This window comes from Apteryx mantelli, chromosome 9, assembly GCF_036417845.1.
Source record: "Apteryx mantelli isolate bAptMan1 chromosome 9, bAptMan1.hap1, whole genome shotgun sequence".
NCBI lineage: Eukaryota > Metazoa > Chordata > Aves > Apterygiformes > Apterygidae > Apteryx > Apteryx mantelli.
This window is the reverse complement of record NC_089986.1, coordinates 23988647-24013284: the sequence shown is the minus strand read 5'-3', so window position 1 is coordinate 24013284 and position 24638 is coordinate 23988647. Positions and strand designations below refer to the sequence as shown.

Genomic DNA, 24638 nt, shown 5'->3' with positions numbered 1-24638 from the left:
TACTCCCTCTAACCCCTTGAATCAAAACTGGAATACAGGATCGTATTTGGTTGGCTTTCAGCTATCCTTCAATTTTGCTTCAGCTTTGGTGAGAATTTTGTGTTCTGCTTCCCAATTTTATTGCATCAGATTTAGTCCATTTTCAATCCAGTAATTACTGACTATTGAAACACATCAGCAAGCCAACATATCATCACTGAGCTGATAATATTCTGAAATGCTGAGATTATAATATCAAAATGCTACAAGCCCTGTGATAGTCAGAACAAATCACTTCTGTTCACCTTAGAGGATGAAACTGGCAGGTGTACCATTTTCTCTTTAACTCTGATAAAAAGTGCTTATGGAAGGTTTATTTAGCAGTCTCTTCTTTCTAATAAAGTGTGAGATAGCCTTCTCTGATTGTACATACAAAGTCGATGATGTTTATTCTTGTGGAAACAGCTAGCGTTCATACTGTCCTGGATTAACCGGGAGGTTCTGTGTAAGATGCATTTAACACTAAGAAGACCAGACTCCAAACAGCTGGAGCATAGTAGCCAGGCTATGGTCAGTACTTCTCATAATAGCAAGAGTTCCAAGAAAAACAACAGGGATGATCAGAGTCAAGAGTCTAAAGGGAAAAGATGTAAAGAAAAGGACATGTTTAGCCTGGAGAAGACAAAGGGAAGACATGACAATATTCTGACAGCTCACATTCCCTATTAGGAGTAAGCTAACCAGTGATCACTGGAGTGGATTGCTTGGGGAGCCTCTGTCTTCAGAAGGTTTTAGAACAAATTAGATAATTCTCAAAACCAGTTTAAGTATATTTGATCTTTTCTTGGGGTTAGGGGACAGACTACATCATTCCTTAGTGCCCCTTCAGACCCTGCTATCAGTTGTTTTAGTGCAATTGTTCCAACCTGTGGAAAGAATAACATAACTTCGTAAGTGGAAATGAACAAGACGACAAGTAAAAGCTTAACTGAATCGCCTTACTGGAGCTGTGGGCATAGTTTTGCAGACTCTCTCTACTGGTGCAGTAACAGACTGTTCTATTCTCAGCTTTCATTCACATTTTCTTGAAATGCTTAGTGTTTTTTTACATAGCAGTTGATAGCTTCTCTGTAATGTAGATTACAGCAACAGTACTTAGTACATCTGCACAAAAATCCAACCTTGTGTGAACACTGTATGCAAGTCTGCTCTTCCAATATTCGCTCCTTTTGTTGTGTCTGTATTTGCAGAGCATTCTAAAAGTTCATTTCTGCAGTCATATCCTCTTCTACTATAGCAGACTCTTCATGCTTTTATGGTAGGGGTTAGGCAGACTTTCAGTACTTCCCAGAACTCTGCTGTGCTTTTTCTCATGTGCCATGAAAGGAGATGTATTCTCCTTTTCGCATCTGGCCAGCTGTGCTAGACAGTTCATGACTGGGTATGACATGAGCTATTCTGGAACCTGGCCTTCTCATTTTGCCTTTAGAGCATTTGGCTTCATTAATTTTGCTGGCCCATGCAGTCAAGTGAAAGCAGATGTCACTATTATAAATGAATCCTACATAAATAAGGTTAAAAGGAAAATGCTTTTAGCATACTTTCTGACCCTTTTCTATTTCTGAAATCAGATACAAGCTTCCTGACAGCTTTCTATACTTGCTAAAAGTAAAACTGAAGTCCTACAATTATTTTAATAGTAATGGAAACACCATTTAAAGCTCAAAATCCTATCAGTTCCTTACAGGACAGATGAGTTTTAAACAAGAATTACGTAAGTCAGAGACGATAATGGCTCCAGATGGTCATTCTGCAGTTCCTTATACATCAGCTCTAAGTGCATTTTTAAAAGCAGGGTTTGGGCTTGGTGCATACTCTGTATATTTAGTATCATTTATGGGCAATTACTCTATCACTGTAAATGACCCAGTGGAAGTTTTCTTCAAGTGAAATGTTACAATCAAGCAAGAACTTGTACTTTCAGTTGCGGGCAGAGTAAGCAGGATAAAGAGACCTAACGATGCAATTCTTAACTGCTGAGGGGAAAAAAATGGTTGCATTTTATCTATCTTCTGTATCTACATTGTTGTCTAGGTTCATTTGCTGTGTTCAGCTTTCAGTGTTCAGCTTTCCATGCTAGCTAAGAGACTGGAATTAAAGGGTAGATTTTGGGGAACTTATCAAACCACTAAATGACCAACACTGAGGTGAGCCAAACTGATAATGACTGAAGAAATATGTGGATGGAATTCAAGGATATTTAGTCCTTACCTCTCTCCCCCCAGTGTCAGGAAAGGATCCAGGAGATCGCATCATGAAGAAAACTTGTAAATAAAGTTTCTGTATAAATGAGCATAGGACCTTAAAAATTGCTATATATAGTGAGGACCTCAAATGGAGACGCTTACAGTTTTTACCTTCTGGCAAGACTACAGCAGATCCTTATGTACTAGCATGGATTTTTTTGAAGTTTGTTGAAATGTTTTGTCTAGTACGGAATGAAGATAAGCACTTACGGAGCTGCTGAGTGTGCATCCACATGAGCGTATCAGTTTGGATCAGGTCTGAACTTCCAGCAAGAATCTCCTCCTTGTCCTCACTTACTCTGCTGTCATTCACACTGTGGAGCAGTGTCAGAGCACATGAATTGGAATCCTTCTGGATGAAACTAAACTGGAAATGCACTCCAGGAATGCACCTAATATATTCAAGCCCCAAATGTATGCTTTGTCCATGCTACCAGACTAGAGCTAGTCCAAAGTGGAAAAAAAACACCACCAACAATCGCCCAAACCTGACATGCCTACACATGAATGTCAGCACCAATCATGTTGCTCTACAGATTCACTTCAGCTGGTTCATACTATTTGCTACTGTCAGGCACAGCCGCAGAGCTGAATTCTTTGTGCTAGCTTCTTGTCTATTCTTTCGTACATTTTAATGAGCAAGTTTCACATTTAAATACCTTAGCTTATCTGAGACTGCTTCTCATTTTGCATCTCCTTGGAACTATTAAGATCTACTGGCAGGCTTACTGTAGGTTTCTAAATTTCAAAGCTCCAGGATTAGTGTTGGCGTTTTAGCCTTGGAACTTGGGCTCTTCAGAATTCTGTTAGGCATTGAGAATATGAAGCTTCAAAGTACAATCTGATTCCCTTTTGTTTTTGTAAGTTCTCATCTGGTTTTCTTTGTCTCCTTTTGGGGGAAAGTTTGTGGGGGGGGAGTTAATTTGGCTTTTTCTGTTCAGATACATTGCTGCTGTATTAGTGGCAATATGTACTTCTAAAGGCAATGTATATATAAAAATAGAACAGCTGTTTTTCTGAAAAGCCAATGTCCCTGTAGCGCACTACCTATTTACCAAATAATTGTCTTGGTAAGTACCAGAAAGGCCTAATTATAGTAGGAACTAATCCTGTACTATAGCTGTTGAGGACATGAAAGTTTCTATGAAACCTCCAAAAAATTCCGCCCAGAAGTCTTCTGTATAATTCACAGATGAATGAAAGACTAGAAAAGAATAATCTCTCTTTGAGGATCTTTCTTTGGAATAAAGAGACAGTTTGTGCTGCGATGTTAACATAAAAGAACAAAAACTAACTGTTTCTATGAAGAAATAGCTCACCTAGATACCCTGCTTTCTCTCAATACATCAAAGTATATTATCCTTGGTATGTAAAATAACTGGAGCCTCTTCATAGCGCTTATACTGTTGCACAAACTAGCAGAGATGATTTTCAGACCCTTAGCTAACAACAGCATCTTAAGGTAAACTTGTCACTTTGCTCCAGTCTTAACCCCAGTCCACACACAAATCTTCAAGTTAAAGTTCAAGCTAGCTGGTCTGGCAGAAATAGGCCTTATTTGACACTAAAGCTACAAACACTGTAGAGATGAGTTATCTACCAATTGCAACAGCTTATCAGCTGCAAATCTAATTAGTCTGTATGGCTTCACTGTTGCGTGGCTCTCTTACTCCTCTCAGGCTCAAGGTATGCAGTAATTCACATATACTGACTCAAGCTAACACTTGCAGGGAAGACAAGCTCTAAAAATTCTAGAGGAGGATGAGTAAATCACCAAATATCCCAAGAGTAATTTAGATGCTATGATCACTGGTGCAGGCAGCATATAATCACATTTTATTGACAACTCCTAAAGCTCAGTCTTCCTTTGAAACTGCACAGAGTGAAGCTGAATAGAGTGTAGCTAGAGAGCCTAATGCAACATACAGTGGAGACACCTGATCTGGCACTAAATGCACTGGTTTGGGTAAAGGAAACCCTATAATCCCTCTACCGTAGTGCTGTGCATTGGCCTGCATTCTCTGCTGAGAATTTACAGAAAAATAGTTTGTACAAAGTGTGGCAGTTTGCTCATTCAGGCCATGCCACCACTCTTAGCATACCTAAGAACTTTGCTTCTTAGGGAGGGAAAGGCTGTGTAAGTGATCTTGTATTAGACAGCTTGCAAATAAAGTTTCTGTATAAATGAACATAGGGCCTTAAACATTTTTTTTAAATTCATGTTTGATCACTCCAATACTCTGATCACTCAGATAACCTTTTTTTTTGTTATTTAATTTTGCTTAATTTTGCTTAATAGCTTTCTTATTCACACTTTTGAAAATGTTGTGCTTTCCTGGGACACAGACTTGGGAAGCCATGCTTCATCTCAGAGTATGCTATCCCAGCATTTGAATAAACACCTGAATATAATACAAGAAATGCTGACAGTCTTAAAGACAGGTTGGTACTGAGTACCACCCAACAATCCACTTGGCTAAAATGGGCATCAAATCTTTAAATGTATGTTTAAACACTGTAAAGTAAATTATTGCATACATTTTTTGTGTATTTGTATCAGTAATTACTTCGTATTCTCTTTCTTGCAGGAGGTGAAGTCACCAAGCCCAGGTTTGCTCAGTATTTCCATGGCAGCCTGGCCAGTCTTACTATCCGGCCTGGCAAAATTGAGAGTCAGAAAGTGATTTCCTGTTTGCAGGCCTGCAAGGAAGGTCTGGATATTAATTCTCTTGAGAGTCTTGGACAAGGAATAAAGGTGAGGGATGAACTGATATCATCTTTGATAAAAATTTAGAGCTGATTTATGAAGTGGAGAGTCCAAGGTAGAGTACACACAGTACAAATATACTCCCAGAAGGAATGTAATTTCCCATAAAGTCATGCAAAGAAAAAGCGAAACAGTAGGAGAGCTGTGACACAGCAAAGAAAAATGTTTCCATTATTTCAAAGCTGGATGCTCAGAAAATAATGTGCTGCTGCTATTTCAGAGTCTGTAAGAATTTCCAGGTCGTGTGCTCATGCTTATTTTGGTACTTCTACAGAAATAGATATGGTTCCAAAGAATTACTCAATTTTGATTTCAAATAGCTTTAAAGCAAGAGAAGACATAAATAGCGTATCTTTCATCTAGAAGCAACTCAGAAAGAAGTCCAAATGTAGTAAGCTTGAAAAAAGAATTCCAAGAGGAAAACTATGTTATGGGACATTAAAATTGGACAATAAAAAACATCAAAGTCAAGAAATTCAAAGTTTACATTTGCATACAAATCACTATCCATCCTCATTGTGCCTATGACTATCTTTACTGATGTAGTCACACTTTTTCTAAGATAGGACAACAACAGACAAAGGAAAATGATGTTTCCATTGACATAGCAGCCAGATTGCTTTGCATTCATTGAGACAATTTCTATTGTTTTGAATACACATGTAGGAACTTCTCTAATGTTTACATGAATAGCATTTTTCTTCACTGATGTAGCTATTAGCTGACAAGCATTCTTCTGCCTAATGTGTATATGTATTCATTTATATTTTGGTAAGCTGGAAAGCTTTTTATTGGTGCATGTCAAAGGTTAGTTAGAATTAAGCTATTTTGTAGTATACCAATCACAATACAATCTTCCACAGGAGTTGTGCTTCAAATTAAAACAAATTAAATAAATGAAAACAACTGGGAGGATAATTTGGCTGCAGACCACGCAGACCTTTGAAACAGCACATTTCCCTTTGGTGTTTTGTTTTTCGGGGGTAGAAGGTTGGTAATGTAACACTTGAGCTAAAGTATGCTGTGGAAATGCTATGTACTACCTTTGTATTAGCTAAACCATTTTCATTGTACAAAATGGGAGACTGACCTACAATAGGCTCAAATTCTATCTAGGTGATAAGATATAATGGTGTAGTATAACCAATATGTTTCTGAAGACAGAGGTAAAAATGCAAATTGCAAGTGCAATTTAAAATTAAGGAGCTATTTTGTTAATGTTAGCTTTTACATATGAGCAGAGACTCCCCAAAGTATTTCTTTTACTTCATCATATCAAGGACATCATTAAAGAATTTCACATTGCTGCCTCTCTCTGCAAAACAGTAAGTTTTAATGACATACTTCTGAGTAAAAGCTCTTTTAAAAGCCAATGCACACAATAAACAGCTCGGCTTTTTTTTTTTTTTTTTTTTTTTAGGAACTCAAGTGTATAGGCATACCAGTAAGATGTTTGCTAGGATTTTAACATGAATTAAAGCAGTATATACTTGGTGGATAGTGTTTTTTAAAAACACAGGAATTCCTCCCCTATTATTGCATTCTGAAATTTGAAAGTATTCAAGTAATTTGTTGTTTCACGGGACTGGAAAAATCTGTTAAACCTCCTACTGTGGCTCCAGCATGGGTGATTGGCTTTCTTACTGTACTAGCAGTGCGGTGCAAAAAATGAAGATGAGGGATTGTTTTCCTCCTTTTCTTTCTCAGACCAAACTTCAAAACATTTTCCAAGCTACAGATGAGGTACAGTGGTTCTTTAAAGCTACTGCTTTAATTTTTACCTCCTCAGCTAGCTCAACAGTCAGTGTAACAGCAGTAGGGAAGAATGAAAGGAGCAGTCAGAGATACGTTGTGGTAGGGTTTCTTACTGAGGCTGACAGAAAGAAGCTCAGATGAAAGAGGAACAGTTGGCACCTGACCTTCAACAGAAAATTAAAGAGTTTCTGGTGTCAAATATAAACATACCTGATCTCAGACAAGCATGTCTGATAGGTTTCATGTGAGTGTTTGTGTGGCACTTAGTAGACTGCATGTTGCCAAACTGGTGTTGGGAGAAGTTTCAGCTGGTCACTTTGGACTCCTGAAGCTTCACCTTTATAGCCACCTAGAAAAGCCCAATATATTTGTAATACAGTACCTTACATAGCAGTGTTGGATTTTTTTTATGTCTGCAGCCTAATTTCCAGATATCTGTAACAGCTCCCAGAGACACAGTCTAAACTGTTGCTATTTTTAGCTTTTTTTTAAATGAGAAAGACAAAAATGGCTCAGACTAGGGCTTTTTCCAGTCCTTTTGGCAGCATTCCAGCTGTTCTGGCAGCTGAGCTATTAAGTTAACTAGCTAGCTAGAGTCTCCTTTTGATCATTTTATTCTGTACTGTTGCTAGTTGAAAGAAAGAGCAAAAAAGTGCATGCAAATTGTGGCTAGTGTTAGTCCTCTCCGTTGTTAAAAAAATACCCTTCAGGGCGTTACAACCTTCCTGCAGGAGCCTTGAACCCATCCCTCTTGTGCTGTTTGACAGAGAACCCTGTGCTTTATTCTGTTCTTCACAGGCTGTTTGCTCTTTTGCTTTTTAACTCTCTCTTTCTAAGGCAATGTAGACACTCATTGTCTGTATATAATAGAATATGTTCATATAATCAATACCTAGCTTTAGGAAGGGACTGCATGGGATAGAAGGGTGCAATTCTTTGTGTTCTGTGGTTTCAGCAGTGGGGTATGAATTTAAGGAGGGCTAATCTGGTTTTCTCTACAGTGGAGATGGTTTGCTGAAACAACAGACAAAAAAGGAATCAAGATGAATTATGATAAAGATAAAATCAATCATTTGCTATGCAGATACAGTAGCAAAGTTTCTTGGTCAGCAAGACTGCTTTGTGATCAATGCAATGGTAGGGATAGCTACTGAATTTGCAGGGTGCGTCAGCTCAAACAAGCAGCTGGTTTTATGCAAGCAGCAGCTCCATTTTAAATCATGACACCACTTATTGATCATGAGACAGAGACAGAAGAATCCCCTTGATTGTGACTGACATTAATGAAGATGTAGCAGGAAAATGTTATAATTGTTTTGTTCATTCATGTTGAAATATATCTCAAAAAGATAGCCCAGAGTAAAAATAAGCAGAAAGAGGGACAAGTATGCTTCTGCCTACTACTCTCATTGAAGCCAGTATTTCTTTAATGGGAATATACTTGACCTAAAAAATTATGTAAGAATAATAATTACAGTAAGTTATGGTTTTGAACTATATGGTTGCAGAAATCAGCAAAGCTAATAAGGCTGGAAAAGGTAGAGCAAATCTAGATTTATTTACTATAAAATTAATTATAGCAATAATATTAAGGTATGAAATAGATGACTGATAAGTATGTGTTTTGGGGAACAACATATGAATTCAGTCAACAATAGCTGTTAAGAATTTTTCCCTTGAATTATTAGATTTTAAAGTTATCTCTATGAAGCACTCCTTAAAATGTGTTGTTCTGTACTCTGTATCTGGTATCTTAAATACTAATCATATGCATTTCCCCCAGTATCACTTCAACCCTTCCCAGTCAGTCCTTGTCATGGAAGGAGATGACATTGAGAATATAAATCAAGCTCTTCAAAAGGTTTCATACATCAACTCTAGACAGTTTCCTACTGCAGGCGTACGGCGTCTCAAAGTCTCATCTAAAGTCCAGTAAGTTATACTTGAGCTAAACTGATTAGTAGTATTTTTAATAAATTACTCTTTTCTTGGGAAATTTAAAAAGGAGAATTTTGATGAAATTATATTGATAAATCATAATTTTATATTATCAGACATAAGGCATGAATTTCATTTACTTTTATGCTGAATTACTTTTTGGTTTTCTTTTGATATTTTCCTTTTAAGAAACTTTTCTTGTGAATGTTATTTAGTTGTGTTCTGTTTATAGTCTGAAGCATATAGTCTGAACAGCACATGCATTTATATTCCTACTAAATGTACATTTAAAAAAGCTACAGATTATTCTGGTATAGCTGTAGCCCTGACTTTTAAAGCTGGCATATTATAACTAACAGACTATACATTCACAAGGACATTATGCCTATGCTAGAAATAGTCTTTGTCTATATCCTTATATGGCTCTCATTACTGAACTATAAGTGTCTTGTGTTAAACAGAAATCTGTGTGTCCGTCTGTTCTCATGCAACAATTGTGCGAGTACCCTCATAACAATGTTTACAGCTTTACATAATGAAAGATCTGCCTGCCGCTGCTCAGGCACGGAGCTCCCCTGCGGTCGGTCTGTGTTACAGCAGGTGGGGCAGCGCAGTAAGAGCAGATTTGTTGAGTGAAACAATTGGTGCAGAGAACCCCACATCCACACTGTATGCAGTTTTTACGTAGCACTAGGCTAGCCTAGTGCTGTGGGCTAACCAAAGTAAGTGTTTGGACAGCATCTTCTGATTTAGTTTCACTGGAAGGAATCCAATTTGCACACTCCAAGGCTGGTCAACGGTACGTGCCAAGGTGCAGAAAGGCAGAGATAGTTAGATTTTCTTCAAAAGCACAGTGCTGCTTCGAACAGAAATGCTAATGTAGGACCCCCCCCCTTGTCCTCAGCAAAAACTGGGAAGTGCCAGAATGAGTTCATGATATATCCAATTTAAATGGATAATTAGGCCCTTTATTCACACATAACAAAATAAACATATTACAGTTACCAGATATCACTTTGAGAACTTAATGTTAGGTTTACTACAGTTCGTTGTCACAATGTAATTAATTTTTTAACTACTAACTTTGTTAAAAATCAATTAAGCATCAAAACTTTATGCTCCTAGTGACCTTACTATAGATTGAGCTTGTCACAAATCTGTTAAGCTGTCCCTACCTAATTTCAGTAGCTGTGACTGTGGGAGGAGATGAGTAGAACAGAGCTGTTACTGGCACTGCTAACCTATGCACGTGGTGATGCAGATATATGCCCTTAGATGTGGCAGTGTCAAAGTATGAAACACACTGATCTGAGAAAATAAAGGGGTGAGAAGCATGAGATAGGATTTGGGCAGTGGAAGTGCCACATGCCTCTGATGTGCAAAGTGTTACATGCAGTTAATGAATAATGTATTTTTCAGATGTTTTGGTGAAGATGTCTGCATTAGTATCCCAGATATAGATGCGTATGTAATGGTGTTTCAGGCCAATGAGCCCAAGATTACAATAAGTGGGATGGACCACTTTGCTAGACCAGCTGCACAATTTGAAACTGAAAGAGGTGTTACTCTGTTACCTGACATCAGGATTGTCAGCACAGTCACGAAAATGGAGTATCCGGTGGACTTAAAAGAAAATGATAGAGGTTTGTAGATTTATTTTAAATATTATTACTTATTCTATAATATGACCCCCTCATATTTTTTAAAGTATTGTGCAAACAAGTAACACAAAGGAAGTCACTTCACACAAATGAATTTAAGCCATGTTAAGCAACAGCAATGTCATACTCAGAACATTCAAAGAAATACATTGAAAAGTGAACAAATCCCTATTCACTTTCCTTACTCATTGAAGCACATCTGTATGTGCTTCAAAAAAAAAGCAGCTTTCCCATTCAGTGTCTCTCCTGCTTCAGAATAATTCCTCTGCACTGCTGAAATCCTTCTCCATGTATTCTGTTGAATAACCTATTTTCTTTAGAATCTCTTAACATAATATTGTTACTTAATTAGCAGGATGGAAAGCAGTAATTGACTGTGGTTGGAGTTTTAGTCTGTTCTTCTGTTTCCAGCTACTGTTATGCTACCGTTTCTGCTACTGACTTTTAGGTCAGTAAGTCAGTAAGTTTAGTAAGTAATGTAGTCCCCTTGTGCCTCAGTTTCCCACCTATATAAGGAAATAGTAATCCTGTGAACCTTATTTGCAAACATTTTTTTCAATGATGATGGTTTCAAAGGCTGGAAAGTGTATTATATCATAATATTCACTGCATTCAATTTAAGGTATGTAAAAAAAAAAAAAACTTGCATACAGGAGTGATCAATATCCTTCACACACTTAAAAGACACTGCATATATGATGCCGCATTTTCCTAAACATTATGACATCTTCAAAACTGTTCAGTGAATGACTAGTGAAACTAGTGCCCTCCAGTTTAGTTTGCAAATCCTATAAATCCCAATTTTTCTAAAATAATTATTGCCATAATCACTGTTGTAGCACCTAGTAACCTGAAAAGCCTGAGTCTCACCTTGGAAAGGAACATAGGAGAATTTCTTAAGCTACATGGAAGTCAAGCACCTCCTAATGGGCCACTTCTCTTTTTTTAATCTACTTAGAGTGGTTCATGTGAGTAGATAATAACAGGTTTGGGGAATATTTGTGTTTTGCAAGAGATCACTGAATTCTGAGTCTCAGTTCCTGCATTATACAGCTTGAATCATTATTTCTCTTAGCCAGTTATTATCTGACAGACCAAAGACAGCTGTGCATCTTGACCTGTATCTATCCATAGCTGTTTCTCCACTTACTGGAAAATTATATAACCTGAGCATCATGACTGCAGCAGATATACATGGCACAGCTGAGGTGGCTGATTTAGTCACCTTGTATTCCCTCATCACAGCACCAGTTAGGCATGTCTCTGATCAGAGGTAGGACAGGCAGTTGTTACAGGCAGCAGAATGGCCATGGCTCCAAGGCCTACTTTGCCTGTGTGGGAGCCCTGGAGTGCCAAACTGTTGCTGCTTGTCCTGCTCCTGTAGAGAAATCAGTGCTTTCCCCCGCCCCGCAATAGTGAAATTGCTGCCCCTACCTCTCCTAGTTGCCCAGTGACAGCAGGAGCAACAAAGCTCACCAAAGGCTTTTCCCTTGCTCTGCAACCCAGCTCTTGCCTGTCCTTCTTATAACTTCCCATGGGCTATTCTAACCCATTGGCCTTAGTACAATTCAGATTTGGCTATCCTGCAAGTTTGAGTTGGCTCTGAAACTTTGGCATAAGTTAGAACTGTTTCCAGCTATACCTAGAGGTCATATATCCAAATTCACTATATGAGGAGCTGGGAATTTGGGGCATGAGACTTCCTTTAATGCATTCCTTCCACATATGCCCTCCAAACTGAGAATCACAAAATGGGTCTCAATTTCCAAGATTCCAGTCTCTGTATCTGTTTTGGCAATCTCAGGGAGTTGGTTAAGCAGTTGTGCCAGTCACTTTGTGCTAAGTTGGCCAGAGAATTAAAAAATTAAATCTACACACTGCTCTTCCAGTGACAAACTTTTTTTTTAACCCTACTTCCTCACTAAAGGATAGTCAGTTTCCAACTCAATTTCTCCAAGTCCCATAAGGTAGGATCGTGCCGTTTATGACAATACCATGTTCTTGGATAGACGGCATAGCGTTCTCTATAATGCAAAATGCTTTATGGGCCACAGAGTAACTGAGAGAATCATGCAAGCATAGATATATCTGATGTATTATTTTTCCACTTCAAGTTTCCTTGAGACAAGAATGAATGTGTAGTACCAGCCTGGTATCAATACAGTAGTGAAAAGCAGAATTGTTAATGTGAATTTCTTTCCAGGGTCAAATTTCAGTTTTATACTTTCAGCACTGTTCTTGAATGCCTTTTATTATAGTGTAATTTATCTTGTATCTCTGTAGGTATTTTTAGGCCTTCATCATTTTAGCATCTGAGCAGGGGGAATACTTTGCTTTTGATTTGCTTCAAGTGGTCTGTGTTTAATATGAGCAAAGAATAATTCAGCCATCTTTGTGAGAACTGAAAGCCCTGATTCAAGGCACATAAATGACTGAGCTGTCCTGTGATCATTTCTCTGAGTTTATTTTTTATGGTATATGATGTCATGTGTTCACAGCTAATAAGCCAGCTGTATTAGAGGAAATGCTTCACAACTTGGATTTCTGTGACATTTTGGTCATTGGCATGGAACTAGATCCTGAAAAAGAGTGTTTAGAACTAGATTATGAGGAGCTTCAAGGAAAACATCTAGATGCCACAAATTCCACAGCAGGATATTCAATCTATGGTATGTTCATGAACTTTGCTTTCCCTAATTTAGTCCCAGCAATTACATTCTTGGAATGAAAGAACTAATTTTAAAGCAATCGATCAGGCAGAAATCTGAGCTGTACTACCAAGATGTACTGCAGGAGAGATGGTGTCTCAAAGAGCATAGTTACTTCTTGCTGTTTGGGTGTGCTGTGTTTATCCTGTGGAATGCAGCACAGGTTTGTCTCAGTTCTGCACACCTCCTGCCACTCACCAAACACGGGAAATAGCAACACTACTTTAAGTAAGTAAGTGTGGGGTTCTTGAGGACCATCACTGTGGCCTGTGCAAGTGCACAGTGCTGATTGATAGCTCATTGGCCACTTTTTTCAATTACTAATTTCTTCTAAACCTTTGTTATTGTAATTCTGCCTCTCCGTTATGGACATACATTCATTTACAAAAGCTGTTCTCACATAATTTAGCATGGATCGGAGCCTCTATCAGAGACTATTTTACGCATTGCCATTTTCAGACTGTTCTGACAAATTTTGTATTTTCTCTGAACATTTGATTTCTCCTGTACTGCACAGAGCACTTGTTACGTAGCATCTCTTTCTGATTATTAACTGCTTTGCTACCATTTCAGGTGTGGACACCATGCACAACTATGAACAGGTTCTTCAGCAGATTCGATACCGTAATTGGTACACTTCTGCCACCTTTGACAGAAAGTTCCGAGTTAAGTGCTCAGAGCTAAATGGGCGTTACACCAGCAATGAATTTAACTTGGAAGTAAGCAATCATTCAGTCAAACTTTCTTTGCTAGAACTGAGCTTGAGCACTAGCCTCATCTTCAGAGCCACACTGAGTTTTAAAATTTGTAGAAAGATTGGCATATTCTGGTAACTGTAATCAAACAGAGGAAAAGCTCTAAGTTTCATACAAATACAAAGTGTGACTTATCCTGTGGGCACTCCTGGGTGGGGGTCCATCTGTGGAGGATCAGGTCATCATCACCGTTTTTCCATGATGTAACTATCACATAAAATCTCCTATATAGATTTTTTTTGAAAATGCAGAAGTAAATCATCACAGCCTCATGATTTTTCCTTAATTAGCTTTTTTAACTTTTTACCTGTCACACTTTTCTTTCCTGAAATTACCTTTTCAGTTTTGCCAAGCACTAGTCCCTTGTAATAAGCTTAATAATTTGTTCTTCATCAGATGGAGATCATTCCTAGTAATTTACATCATTTCAGATTTCTTTGAGGAGGAAAGTCAGGACAGAGGTAATGCATAGCAGGGACTTGATATGCCATCCTTCATACTCTTTTGGATCCACTGCCCAGACATGCTCAGTTACTTATGATAATTTCAATAGCTCTCTTGAGCTTGTGTCAGCCAGTGCTAAGTGCAGTGCAGTGCGGCACAGTGACTAAGAATTAGTGCTGATGCATATCAGGAGGAATTATGGACCTATTCTGAAGAATCAGGTTATCCAGTCTAGAACCTAGGTACCAAGTAACTAAAAGGAGAGGGAGAGGACCTTCTTAACAATAGGCACAAAACTTAAAAAATAGGTTCTTAAGGTGATGTGGACAAATCCTGCTTGTACATCTTTATGTCATACTGAGAACTCTTTTCTCACTTTAGCATTCTGCAGCAGGGTGATACAGCCCTGAGAATGACTTCAGGGTTTTTGCTTACAACATTATCTGTGAGTAGGACAGAGAAGTGATATTATCTTCAAACAAAGGACTCTGCTGAAAGCAGGGAAACATGAAAAACTGAGACATCTTCTAGTTCTCTCATACAGTTTTGGTTTTAATCATTTCAACCAGTTTGATAAACTCCCTGTCAATGTCTAGAGTGACAAACCTCCCATTAACTTTCAGGGAACACCTGCAAACTGATTAGTATAGAGAAAGAGGCACAACTTACCATACAGGTAAAATTAAAAAAGAGCTTCCTTTCCTGTGTCACTTCAAAGTCAACAGCTAAAGGACTACCAATACTAAGAAATATGTTAACCTTTGTATTTTTCTCTGGGCTAAAAAATGAATTTGGTCCACGAGCTCTATATAATAATGTTCCTGTCTGCTGATGAACTTCATTATATAGTGTAATGTGTGGTGCCAGCAGGCCTGGAATACAGAGCACTTTTTAGTATCTGATCTCTTATTCTTGTCTTGTGCCAGGTTAATATTCTACACAGCTCCAACTCCAGCTTTATGGATCATGTAAATCATATGATGGTACAGCCACAATTTCTCCAGCCTGTCCACCACCCAGAGGGAAGCATAAGTGCTTCTCACAGCTCAGGTAGGTGAAAATCTTACAGAAACTGCTCTTAATGATTCTGCTGTGTTAGTATTTCCCTTGTGATTCAGCTTAGTCAACAAGTGAAGCCCTGGAGTCCATAGTTATACCTTGTGCAACCTCACAGATGTCATTGCACAGGTACAAAGGAAGGCAACATTTAATTCTCGTCTTTCTGAGGAGGTACTTTACAATTAAAAGCTAGTATCCTTGTTAAAGTCTTCATTAAACACTGTCTACTCCAACCCATCTAGTTAACAAAGTGTCTCATTTCTAGTAATAAGTGGTATGAAGGGTAATATTTATGCTTATATTGTATTTGTACATCTGAATTTCTACGGCATATTGATTTCTGTCCACCCCTTGCTGGGCAAAAGAAGGTTGTTTTTGTTTTTTTTAATATGTAATTGCTGCAGTCCTTCTGTTAGCAGCTGTCCAGACTTCAGTCTAGCACTATCTGGACAGAAGACAAATCCACCTAGCCAAGCGTGGGCAAGAGGGCATTAGCATATATTAAATCCAGAATTTGAACAGAATGTTTTAGCTATGTATGTTTAAATATCTACCCAGATCAGAAGCCTTTTCAATGAAACTAAATCCAAGCCAAAGATACTTGCTTAAATACTGGATCCTGAAACCTTTTTTAGCTGCAGGATACCTATGTAGAGAGATAACGCTGATGCAAAGTGTAGGGAGTTATTATGAGAAAATTACTGTATTCTCCTGTATGCTTGTACAGATATTTTGCTAATATCTGAACTGTTACAAACTTTTTTTTTTTTTTTAACCTTAATGTTTGTGAGAAACAATGAAGGCAAGGCAATATAATGGGGTACAGAACCTGTAGCACTTGGCACTTCAGTACCTACATAGCAATGGTACATAGAAAATGGCAGTGCTTCTGGACTCACCTGTACAGTTATGGAGATGATATATATAAGGGTAGCTTAAAGACCTATCTTCCTGTGACTAGCTGGAGAAAGAGGCTTCTCAGAGTGCAAGAGGACAATGAAGAGGATGTCTGAATCCTTAAGAGTCTGCCAGCAAGGTTGTAATATGTGCAAATACAGCTGCAAGGTCTTGGAAATTGAGACTGAATTCACAGTACAAGTGTTTGAAACCTTCTAAAATATAAGCCTGAGATATGCTTTTTCCTCACAAGTGAGGTTAACACTTCAATTAGCTGTAATCAGGGATAATATGCAGATAAGATAACTGAACTTTACTGCTAAACCTGTTGTTCTGAAACTAATTGGTTCTGCACTTTTTGACTATTTGTCTTTTGTAGTAAATTGGCTTAAAAAAGGTAGGCAAACTCGCTTTTGAGTTAAGATTTATATTGTTCATTATTAGCTATCTCTAAATGCCATTCATATATATTCTCCCCTAGTAGATGGTCATTTGTCACTATTTCCTGTAGTCCCAAGCAGTCAGCAGAAAGCTGAGGAAAATTTCAACCCAAAGGAAGAGGGGCTGAGGACAGAACATAGACCATGGGGTATGCATTTAGTGATTTTTAGATAATTTGTTCCATAGATATGATCCCACTGCCTTTTCCGCCTTTTGTTTCAGTTGTTCCAAGTGTGGCTACTGTCGTTATCATAATCTGTGTGAGCATACTCGTTTTCATCATAGCCTTGGGGGTCTACAGAATTCGGACAGCTCATCAGCACAGCTCTACAGACAATGAAGGAAGTAAAGAAAATGAAATGGACTGGGATGATTCTGCTTTGACTATTACCGTCAACCCCATGGAGGTACATAACTGAGGCATGATATTATAGCATGGTATTATCATGAGTTAGTCTGGGCTGATAGCTTACTCAGTAGTGAGTTTTAAGGCTCTTTCAGAGCACATTTATTTAGGTGGGGACTTGGCATAACAGGATGTACCTACATGCATGCATTCAGGGCCCTTCTCAGTTTTGAACTCTCCACACCATGATAATATGTAATAGTGCACTTAATATTTGTTGTCATATATAATTATTAAATTGGACAGTGAAGAATTCTTGGGTACAAAACCACTTTCTCTCCATTCATTGTATATATTTGCACCCTAGGCTCCCAAGATGATGTAGTTTGCCTGTTTTTAACCTAAAAATGTAAACACTAATACACTAAAAGGAGGAATTCAGAAAACAGCAGGGAAAATGATCAGCAATTTAAAGAAACTGACACTGAAGGATTAAACTTCAGCAGTTTGACTCCGCAACAGATATAACTTATTTATACCCTATTCTTGTTAAAATAGTTTCTGAATATTTACTGTTTAATTAATTGTATCATATTTAATGCCTAATGTTGACATAATGATGGAAAGTGTATTTTCCTAGCATGTTAGCTTTTCTGTAAGTAAGTGGAACAAGTGTTCACATTCACACAGCCACTGGCTAGCAAGTAGGCACTTTTCTTCTACTGCCTCTCTTTCCTTTCTTTAAATGTACTGTAGAAATATGAAAAGCCTCACCAGGCAGAAGAAGAGAGTGAGGAGGAAGAAGAGGTAGAAGATGAAGAGGAAGACACAACCAGTGCTGAATCAGATGAAAGCGAAGAGGAGGAGGAAGAGGAGGAGGAGGAGGAAATGATTGTCCGAAAGGGAGACAAACAGAATGCCACCAGGCAAGAGCAGTTGGAGTGGGATGATTCAACACTCCCATACTAAAAGCCCTCCTGCCACATCGATCCTTTTGTAAACACCAATACAATGTTTTTTCAGAGTCTATGAATTCATTGACAGGATTTGAACTTCTGCTTGCTTATAACTGTTTTTGCCTAAAATGATTTTGTTGTAGTAATTGATAATGATAGAACTGACCCTCTTCCTAGGTGTGAGTTACAAAGCCTGGAGAAAACACAGTACAAACATACTGGCATCATCAATAATAAAGTAATCTGGAACTTGATCTGTTAGCTTAGTCCTCAATTCCTGTTTCCGTACCACAGGTATGTGACAGAAGTCCTGTCACTCAATCCATAGAGGTTTTTGCCTTTGCTACTTTTTCATAAAGGAGAGATTTCAGCTTGTTATGAAGAATTACTTGTGTGGGTCCAAATAACACAGTTGCCATTTGGCTTCATAATCTTACATGTGTAAAATACAATCCGCCTTCAAATTAGGGCAGAGTTCTAGTGCTGCAGGTGACAGAGATGGAATCCCATTTGTCTTCTCTTCTTGCCTTCTTGGATGTTAACTGTCTTCTACAAGGTATTATTTAGGACTTGCCCTGGGATGCATGTGTGCCTGTGTAGAAATGGACAGTGTATTTTTCAGAAATGCTGTCAGAACCCTAAAGACAGGCTTTATCCAACCCACCCAGGAAAACTTACCAGAGAGCTTAAAAAAAACAGCAACAGGGGATGCTGAAGGTTACCAAAAATACAAATCATTCTATGTCCACAGATTGAGTAATACTATCTATCTTTGGCAAAATGTAAATTCTAATGGGAGTGATTTACTGAAAAACCTGTAGAGCTGCTCATTAGTTATGGATTTGGCAATTTGCAGCAAATCAATGCTTTACAGTCTGTCTTGTAAAATCATTAGCTTGCTACAGTATCTTACTGAAGAAACCGAAAATAAGTGATGCCCATTATTCAACAGCTGTGTGTGGTGGGGACCTAACCAATGATTTTACGTGAGGAAAATGTTCCCTTTTGCTTTACTGAATAATGCCAGCTTGAATTCCTGTCTGGCTTTATTCTATAAACATTATGCCCTATTTCTTCTGTACCCAACAAATAGCGGCACAAGAGAAAGTGACAAACATCATAGACAACTGTCAGCTCTCTTTCATGCTCATAACTTGCTTTTCATCTTCCTGAAGCCATTATCATTGACGAAAGGTTTTATAAAGTAAAAAGTAGAACAAGAACAAATAAAACCTACTTGCAACCAAAAGAAGTTTTTTTTTAAAAAAAGTAGTAGTTAAAAAAAAAAAAATCTCTTAAAAGCTTGTGAGAGTATTTTAGTTTGTTACGGTAACACAGCATATTTTTCTTAAACACTGTTCAAAGAGTAAAAAAAAAACAGAAGAAAACAAAGCTATGTATAATGTGTTGGTAAGTCTGTGTGGTGTGTTTTCTGTCCCCATTCCTTAATAATTTTGTATCTTCAAATGATCATACCCAATGATACAGCACTTTCTAGGATAACTATTCTAATACATAAAAACAAAATGGCATGGAAATGAATGTTGCCTTGTGGCTTTTCTGCTTTTTCCTAAATATTTCCTTTTCTTCACAGTTTCATCATTGACTTTTGCTTTTGTTTTTGTAATTTGCTGTCTAAAATGAGCCACTTTCTCTTCCCCTCTCTCCCAAAGAAACAAGTAGTCAGTGTTGCCACAACAGCACTCTGCTGGGCGCCTGTGACTGGCAGCTGATCCTGCAAAGGGTAACACTTCTCTTAGAGGAGTTTGAGAAATCCGGAGGGTGGCCCCCTCGCTCAGTACTTGATCTGTTTGTTAGCACCTCGCTCCTGCAGGGCTTGCAATATAAAGAATGCTGGGGGGGGGGGGGGGGGGCAGTTGGTCTTTTTTTTAAATTCCGGTTTCTGGTTCCGATAGCTGTCAGGAAAGATTGACAGCAGCTGGACCTGAAACTTTAATAACAAGAAAGGGAATGAAAAGACTAGCCTAAATTTCTTTAAAAATTAGAAATCTTTATGCTATTTATTTTATGCTGAGGGAGCTGGCACAGGACTGTCAAGATCTGGAACTGGCCTTTTAGAGGTTTCCTTATGTGTGCAGTCCCATTTTTATGTTTATTCTAGTCTCTCACATGAATTAAATATACATGAATATTTGCAGAATCAAGCCCATATAAATAAAATATATCTGCAGGAATAGAGATTGTAGAATTGGCTAAAATTACTGTTTATAGACATGATATCTTGAACAAGATTTACACTAGACCATTTCCAACTATGAAAACTAATCATTACAAAATATATTTATCACTTTTCCTTCCAGAGATTTAAATGAGAAAATATTAAAAGGGGGGGGGTATTATTTCATTGTTAGTTTTTGTTAGTGATATGAAGAAGGCCCTTCATTATGGTTATTTTCAGCACGTATCTAAGCAAAGCTTTCTGCTCAGAAAAAGAGATTTTTTTAATTACAACTAGACATTTAAGAGTCAATTTCAGATTTAAAACTAAACTGGAATTATTTTTAACATCTCTATTGTTCCTAATTCTTATTATTGTTGATATTATTACAAATATTAGGGCACTTGAAAACAGCAACTTTCAACCTTATTGGCAGCCTTTAATAATTGTTTTATATGTTCATGGTATCATAGGTGTATTTCTCCACCTAATAGATTTTTATATTATTTTTGTTACTGGAAGCAAATCTCTTCAGGTCATGCTGGTACATTACACAAGAAGGAAACATGAAGTATTTTCTCTACTGTAAATATACCTACATTTTCAGACTTAAGCCAAGTAATGCAGAAACCTGTGTTATCTCTAAAAATGGTTTGCAACAACATATTCAGCAAACTAAAATGCATTGTTGTACTTATTTTAGATTACTCATTGGGGTGGGTTATGCAGCATTTTTCATTCAAATAATCAGAAATATGGTCACAAAATTTTAGAACGAGTAGGATATTTCTTCACAAAATGAACCTTAGAATATTCTTACAGAATTTGACAGCAATGGCTTCATTAGAATGACTTAGAAATAGCAAATATTTTAGAAATAATTTTAACAACATTCCCTTTGCCCCCTTATGAATTATTTTTTGATATAAACTAGTTGCTTAAAATCAAACTGGAACACACACACACACACACACACACACTTCTCTCCCAGCAATCAAAAGCCAAAAATCTCTCCTTCTTTTGCTGAAAAACTGTTTATGCTGCAAACTCTGAAAGGGCAACTGCAGTGTCTGGCTCATCAAGATGTAATTACCGTTACCCTGGCTGCAAGGTTGTGCTAGCAAGACACAAAAAAAGTTGTCTTGTTACAGTAGCACTAAATAAGTGCATCCAAAAAACCCCCCACCTCTCTGAAGAGGTACCCCCTAGAACATGGCACCTGAAGTCTGTGATGCCAGAGTTTTAAATCATCGCCCTCAGATCAGTGGCTGCCTTTCAAGTTTTGAAATGTTAACCCAAGACTGGAAAAAGCTGCAAAACCTACAAGTGCAAATTCAAGCCGGGGATACAATACGTTATCCAAATTAATGTAACTGTCCAAGGTGCTTTTTCTGATCAATAGCTCACATTTCCTTTTCACTTCTCCCCCTTCCACAGATATTTTATCTCTGCAAGCAAATCTGAAGATGCACAGTTGTTGAGATCAATCTCAATATGTGCTACATTGGCTGACACCAGTTCAAATTAGAAATAGACATGTAGGCTTCGTGACATCTTTAATATTAACTAAAATAAAATGTTGTTGCTTGTTCTGGAATATTTCTTTATACAAACAGGCAATAGTATGCTGCAATGGTGGCTCAACTGCTTTTTTAACTGGGGAGGAATCTTTCCCCACTGAGGGCTACTGTGCCAGTGCAGTATATTTCCCTTTGCAGTGTGCTGTGGTGATGGGCTTGGTGCAAGGATGTGCACCATCTGTACTTTGTGCAGGAGACAATTAAGACTCAGAAGGAGTCAGAGGGTTATAAACTTCTGGTGGGGATGGAATCCGTTGCCTCCTTAACAGGAGCTGCCCCTCCTAACCCTAAGCTGAGGCAAAAGCATGGGACATCATTAGTAGCCTCAGGTTAAGGACTGCTCAGAGGATAATTCTAGTAGCTGCCCTCACTTTAGTTTGGCAGCCCCTTCTGAACCTGCACCTAATTTATGTCTCAGCTGACTTGTTCCCTGAATTGCAACCCAAGTGGCAGCTGTAGGGTTTTTACCTGGTGGGGATCCCAGCAGACCAGGCCAGGACACTTCCTCTTCTGTATGGTTTGGTGCCTCCACCACCATCCATGCTTAGAACAGGAAAAATAGACTTTTACAGAGGTGACTGGGGGTAAAAGTCTGGTGAGCTGCACTCACCTCAAATGGAGGAGCTGCTCCTAGTATCCTGGAATAGACATTATAATACATAAATTAAGGCTGTTTGGAAAGTGAGAAAAGGAACTGAACTGTGAGGACATCCATAAGGCTGAAAAAGCCCTTCTTCCCTTAATTCACAGATGCTGACTTGATTTTCTTGAAGTATAGCCATACCAGTTTTTGTATGCTTACTGAAAATGACAATAAAACCTCTTAGCTGTTTAATTTACACAAAAACAATCCCAGGAATCTAGCTGAAAGGAAAGGAACTAAGCACTAAAAAAAAAAAAAAAACCCTCATGTCTGACATCATGATTAACATCCTAAGTTTTTTTTGGGGGGGGGGGGGGCAAATTTTCTTTGTGGAGTGTAGATTTTTTTTCTAGATGTATACTGTTTCTGCATTAATCTTAAAATGCACCAATAGGTTAACAGCAACAGCAAGAGAACAGCTCATCTGGCAGAAAAACAGAAGTATCCTAGCTTGTATGATGGTGCTTTAAATATAGTTAGATATTTGCCTTCTGTTTCTTGATGAACAGCTGGTGTTGAAAAAAAATCAATTTCACGAAAAAACGATTTTTTGACAAACTTCAACAATTGTCAGACTGAGAAAGCAGTGAAACAAGCTGAAGTTACAAAAAACATAAACCCTACTGCACATATATGTATATACATGCTTGTATGCCTACAAATTTTAAATAATATTATATAGACATGTATGTGCATGTGTGTAAAACATGCTATCTAGATCAGCAGTACAGAACTTGTTTTATCAAGCGTTTTCAATGAAGCTATAGGGATTCATGCACGCATCCGCAGTTGCTCTGAGAAGCCTTGGAGATGCTGGAATCAAAGCATATAACGTCAATCTGTGCCTTTTAAGTAAGTGGGCCAGTTTACTGCTTTTTAGCATTGCAGTCAGACATTAGTCATCTGCTGGCTAGTGAGAAATCAGAGACAAATGGCCAGAGAGCTCTGTTTCTGCCCAGATAAAATTACTGAATAGAAAAAAAGTGGAAACAATGGGGGAGACCCAGATGAGGGTACCCTCATCTTGCTGTTTCACTTACTTTTGACAGTAAGAGCTGGGATTAATGCACCTCAGTCCCTGTAGCTGCTGACCTTGCTTCAAAATCTGGTGAAGGCTGTTGCTTTTTCTCCAACAACAGCTGGGCAAATCTAAGGAAGAGAAATAAATAAATAAACATAAAAAGACTGTCAAAGACAGTGAAAGTAAAAGGACCTCTGAAACTATTAATAATACTGTTACACTTCTTTTAGATAGCTCTGTGCTATTTAAATATAATACGTTCCTCATGTTTCAGCCTGTATCAACAACTGCATAATAGCATTACATTACTGCCTCCTTAGGCTAAGTTAAGAAATGACAAACCTTATTTATGTCACATTCTCATTATCCACAGACTCATATACGGTCAAAGCTCCACTTCAAACAGGCTTAAGAATGACAGCCACCCTTGTCCCACACAGATCTGGATGTTGTCAACAAAGGCACTCCAATGCTTGTGTCCAGACTGAGCAGGGCTTTGCAAGATGGTATCAACACGTTACACAGCACTCAAAAGCAATGATCCCATACAATCTGTGAGAATTATTAGGTCAACCTCAAAAAAAAAAGAAAAAGTGCATAAGCAATATGTGGTGTGCCGTAAGCTGAAATGTATCAGGCCCCAGAGTGCTGAATGCTTCAGATTTTCAGTAAAGCAGATGAGTCTCAGATGAATCAAAAAAACTAAAGTGTATCCTGCGATCAGACTGTTTGCTTTAGCACTAGTTTGTTTTTTTTTCTTGGTTAGTATCTGCTGGAAGCAAGATTCCTTTTTGATTAAGGGATGAATAAAGACATGTCTGAAGGATGACCACTAAAGTTACAGCAGGGTAAACAAATATACTCTGTAAAGACATTGACAATGAAGAAATACTTCTGCTAAAGCTATTGTTTCAGCAGGAAAACTTCTCCAGCAGTATCTCAGAAGGCAGTTACACTTCAGTGCTTTCATATGAGTAGGAAGACACAAGTTTGTTTTTTTCCCACTAATTAAGACATGATCATAGAACAGAAATATGCAAAGCTTGAACTGAGCAAAGGTGGGGGGGGGGGGGAGGCTTTCATTTCACAAGCCTGCATCTAGTAAATGGTTAAAAAAAAAATTAACAACTAATTCACATTATTTGAAGGTTAATGTAGGAAAATTAAGTCAGAAGGTTTTTAAGTTTTTGTAACTTCATTCCT

General features: G+C 38.0%; 1 protein-coding gene across 1 annotated transcript in view; it reads left to right on the top strand.

Annotated features, from left to right (window-relative positions):
- Positions 1 to 19554, top strand: part of CLSTN2 (calsyntenin 2) — a 393600-nt gene extending 374046 nt beyond the window's left edge. The window contains exons 10-17 of the mRNA XM_067301933.1: positions 4874 to 5040; positions 8591 to 8739; positions 10165 to 10388; positions 12905 to 13075; positions 13688 to 13833; positions 15240 to 15363; positions 16933 to 17117; positions 17813 to 19554. Coding sequence (XP_067158034.1) covers positions 4874 to 5040; positions 8591 to 8739; positions 10165 to 10388; positions 12905 to 13075; positions 13688 to 13833; positions 15240 to 15363; positions 16933 to 17117; positions 17813 to 18025 — 1379 coding nt within the window. The 3' untranslated portion in view covers positions 18026 to 19554. The remainder of the gene's footprint in view (positions 1 to 4873; positions 5041 to 8590; positions 8740 to 10164; positions 10389 to 12904; positions 13076 to 13687; positions 13834 to 15239; positions 15364 to 16932; positions 17118 to 17812) is intronic.
- Positions 19555 to 24638: the final 5084 nt, after the last annotated feature.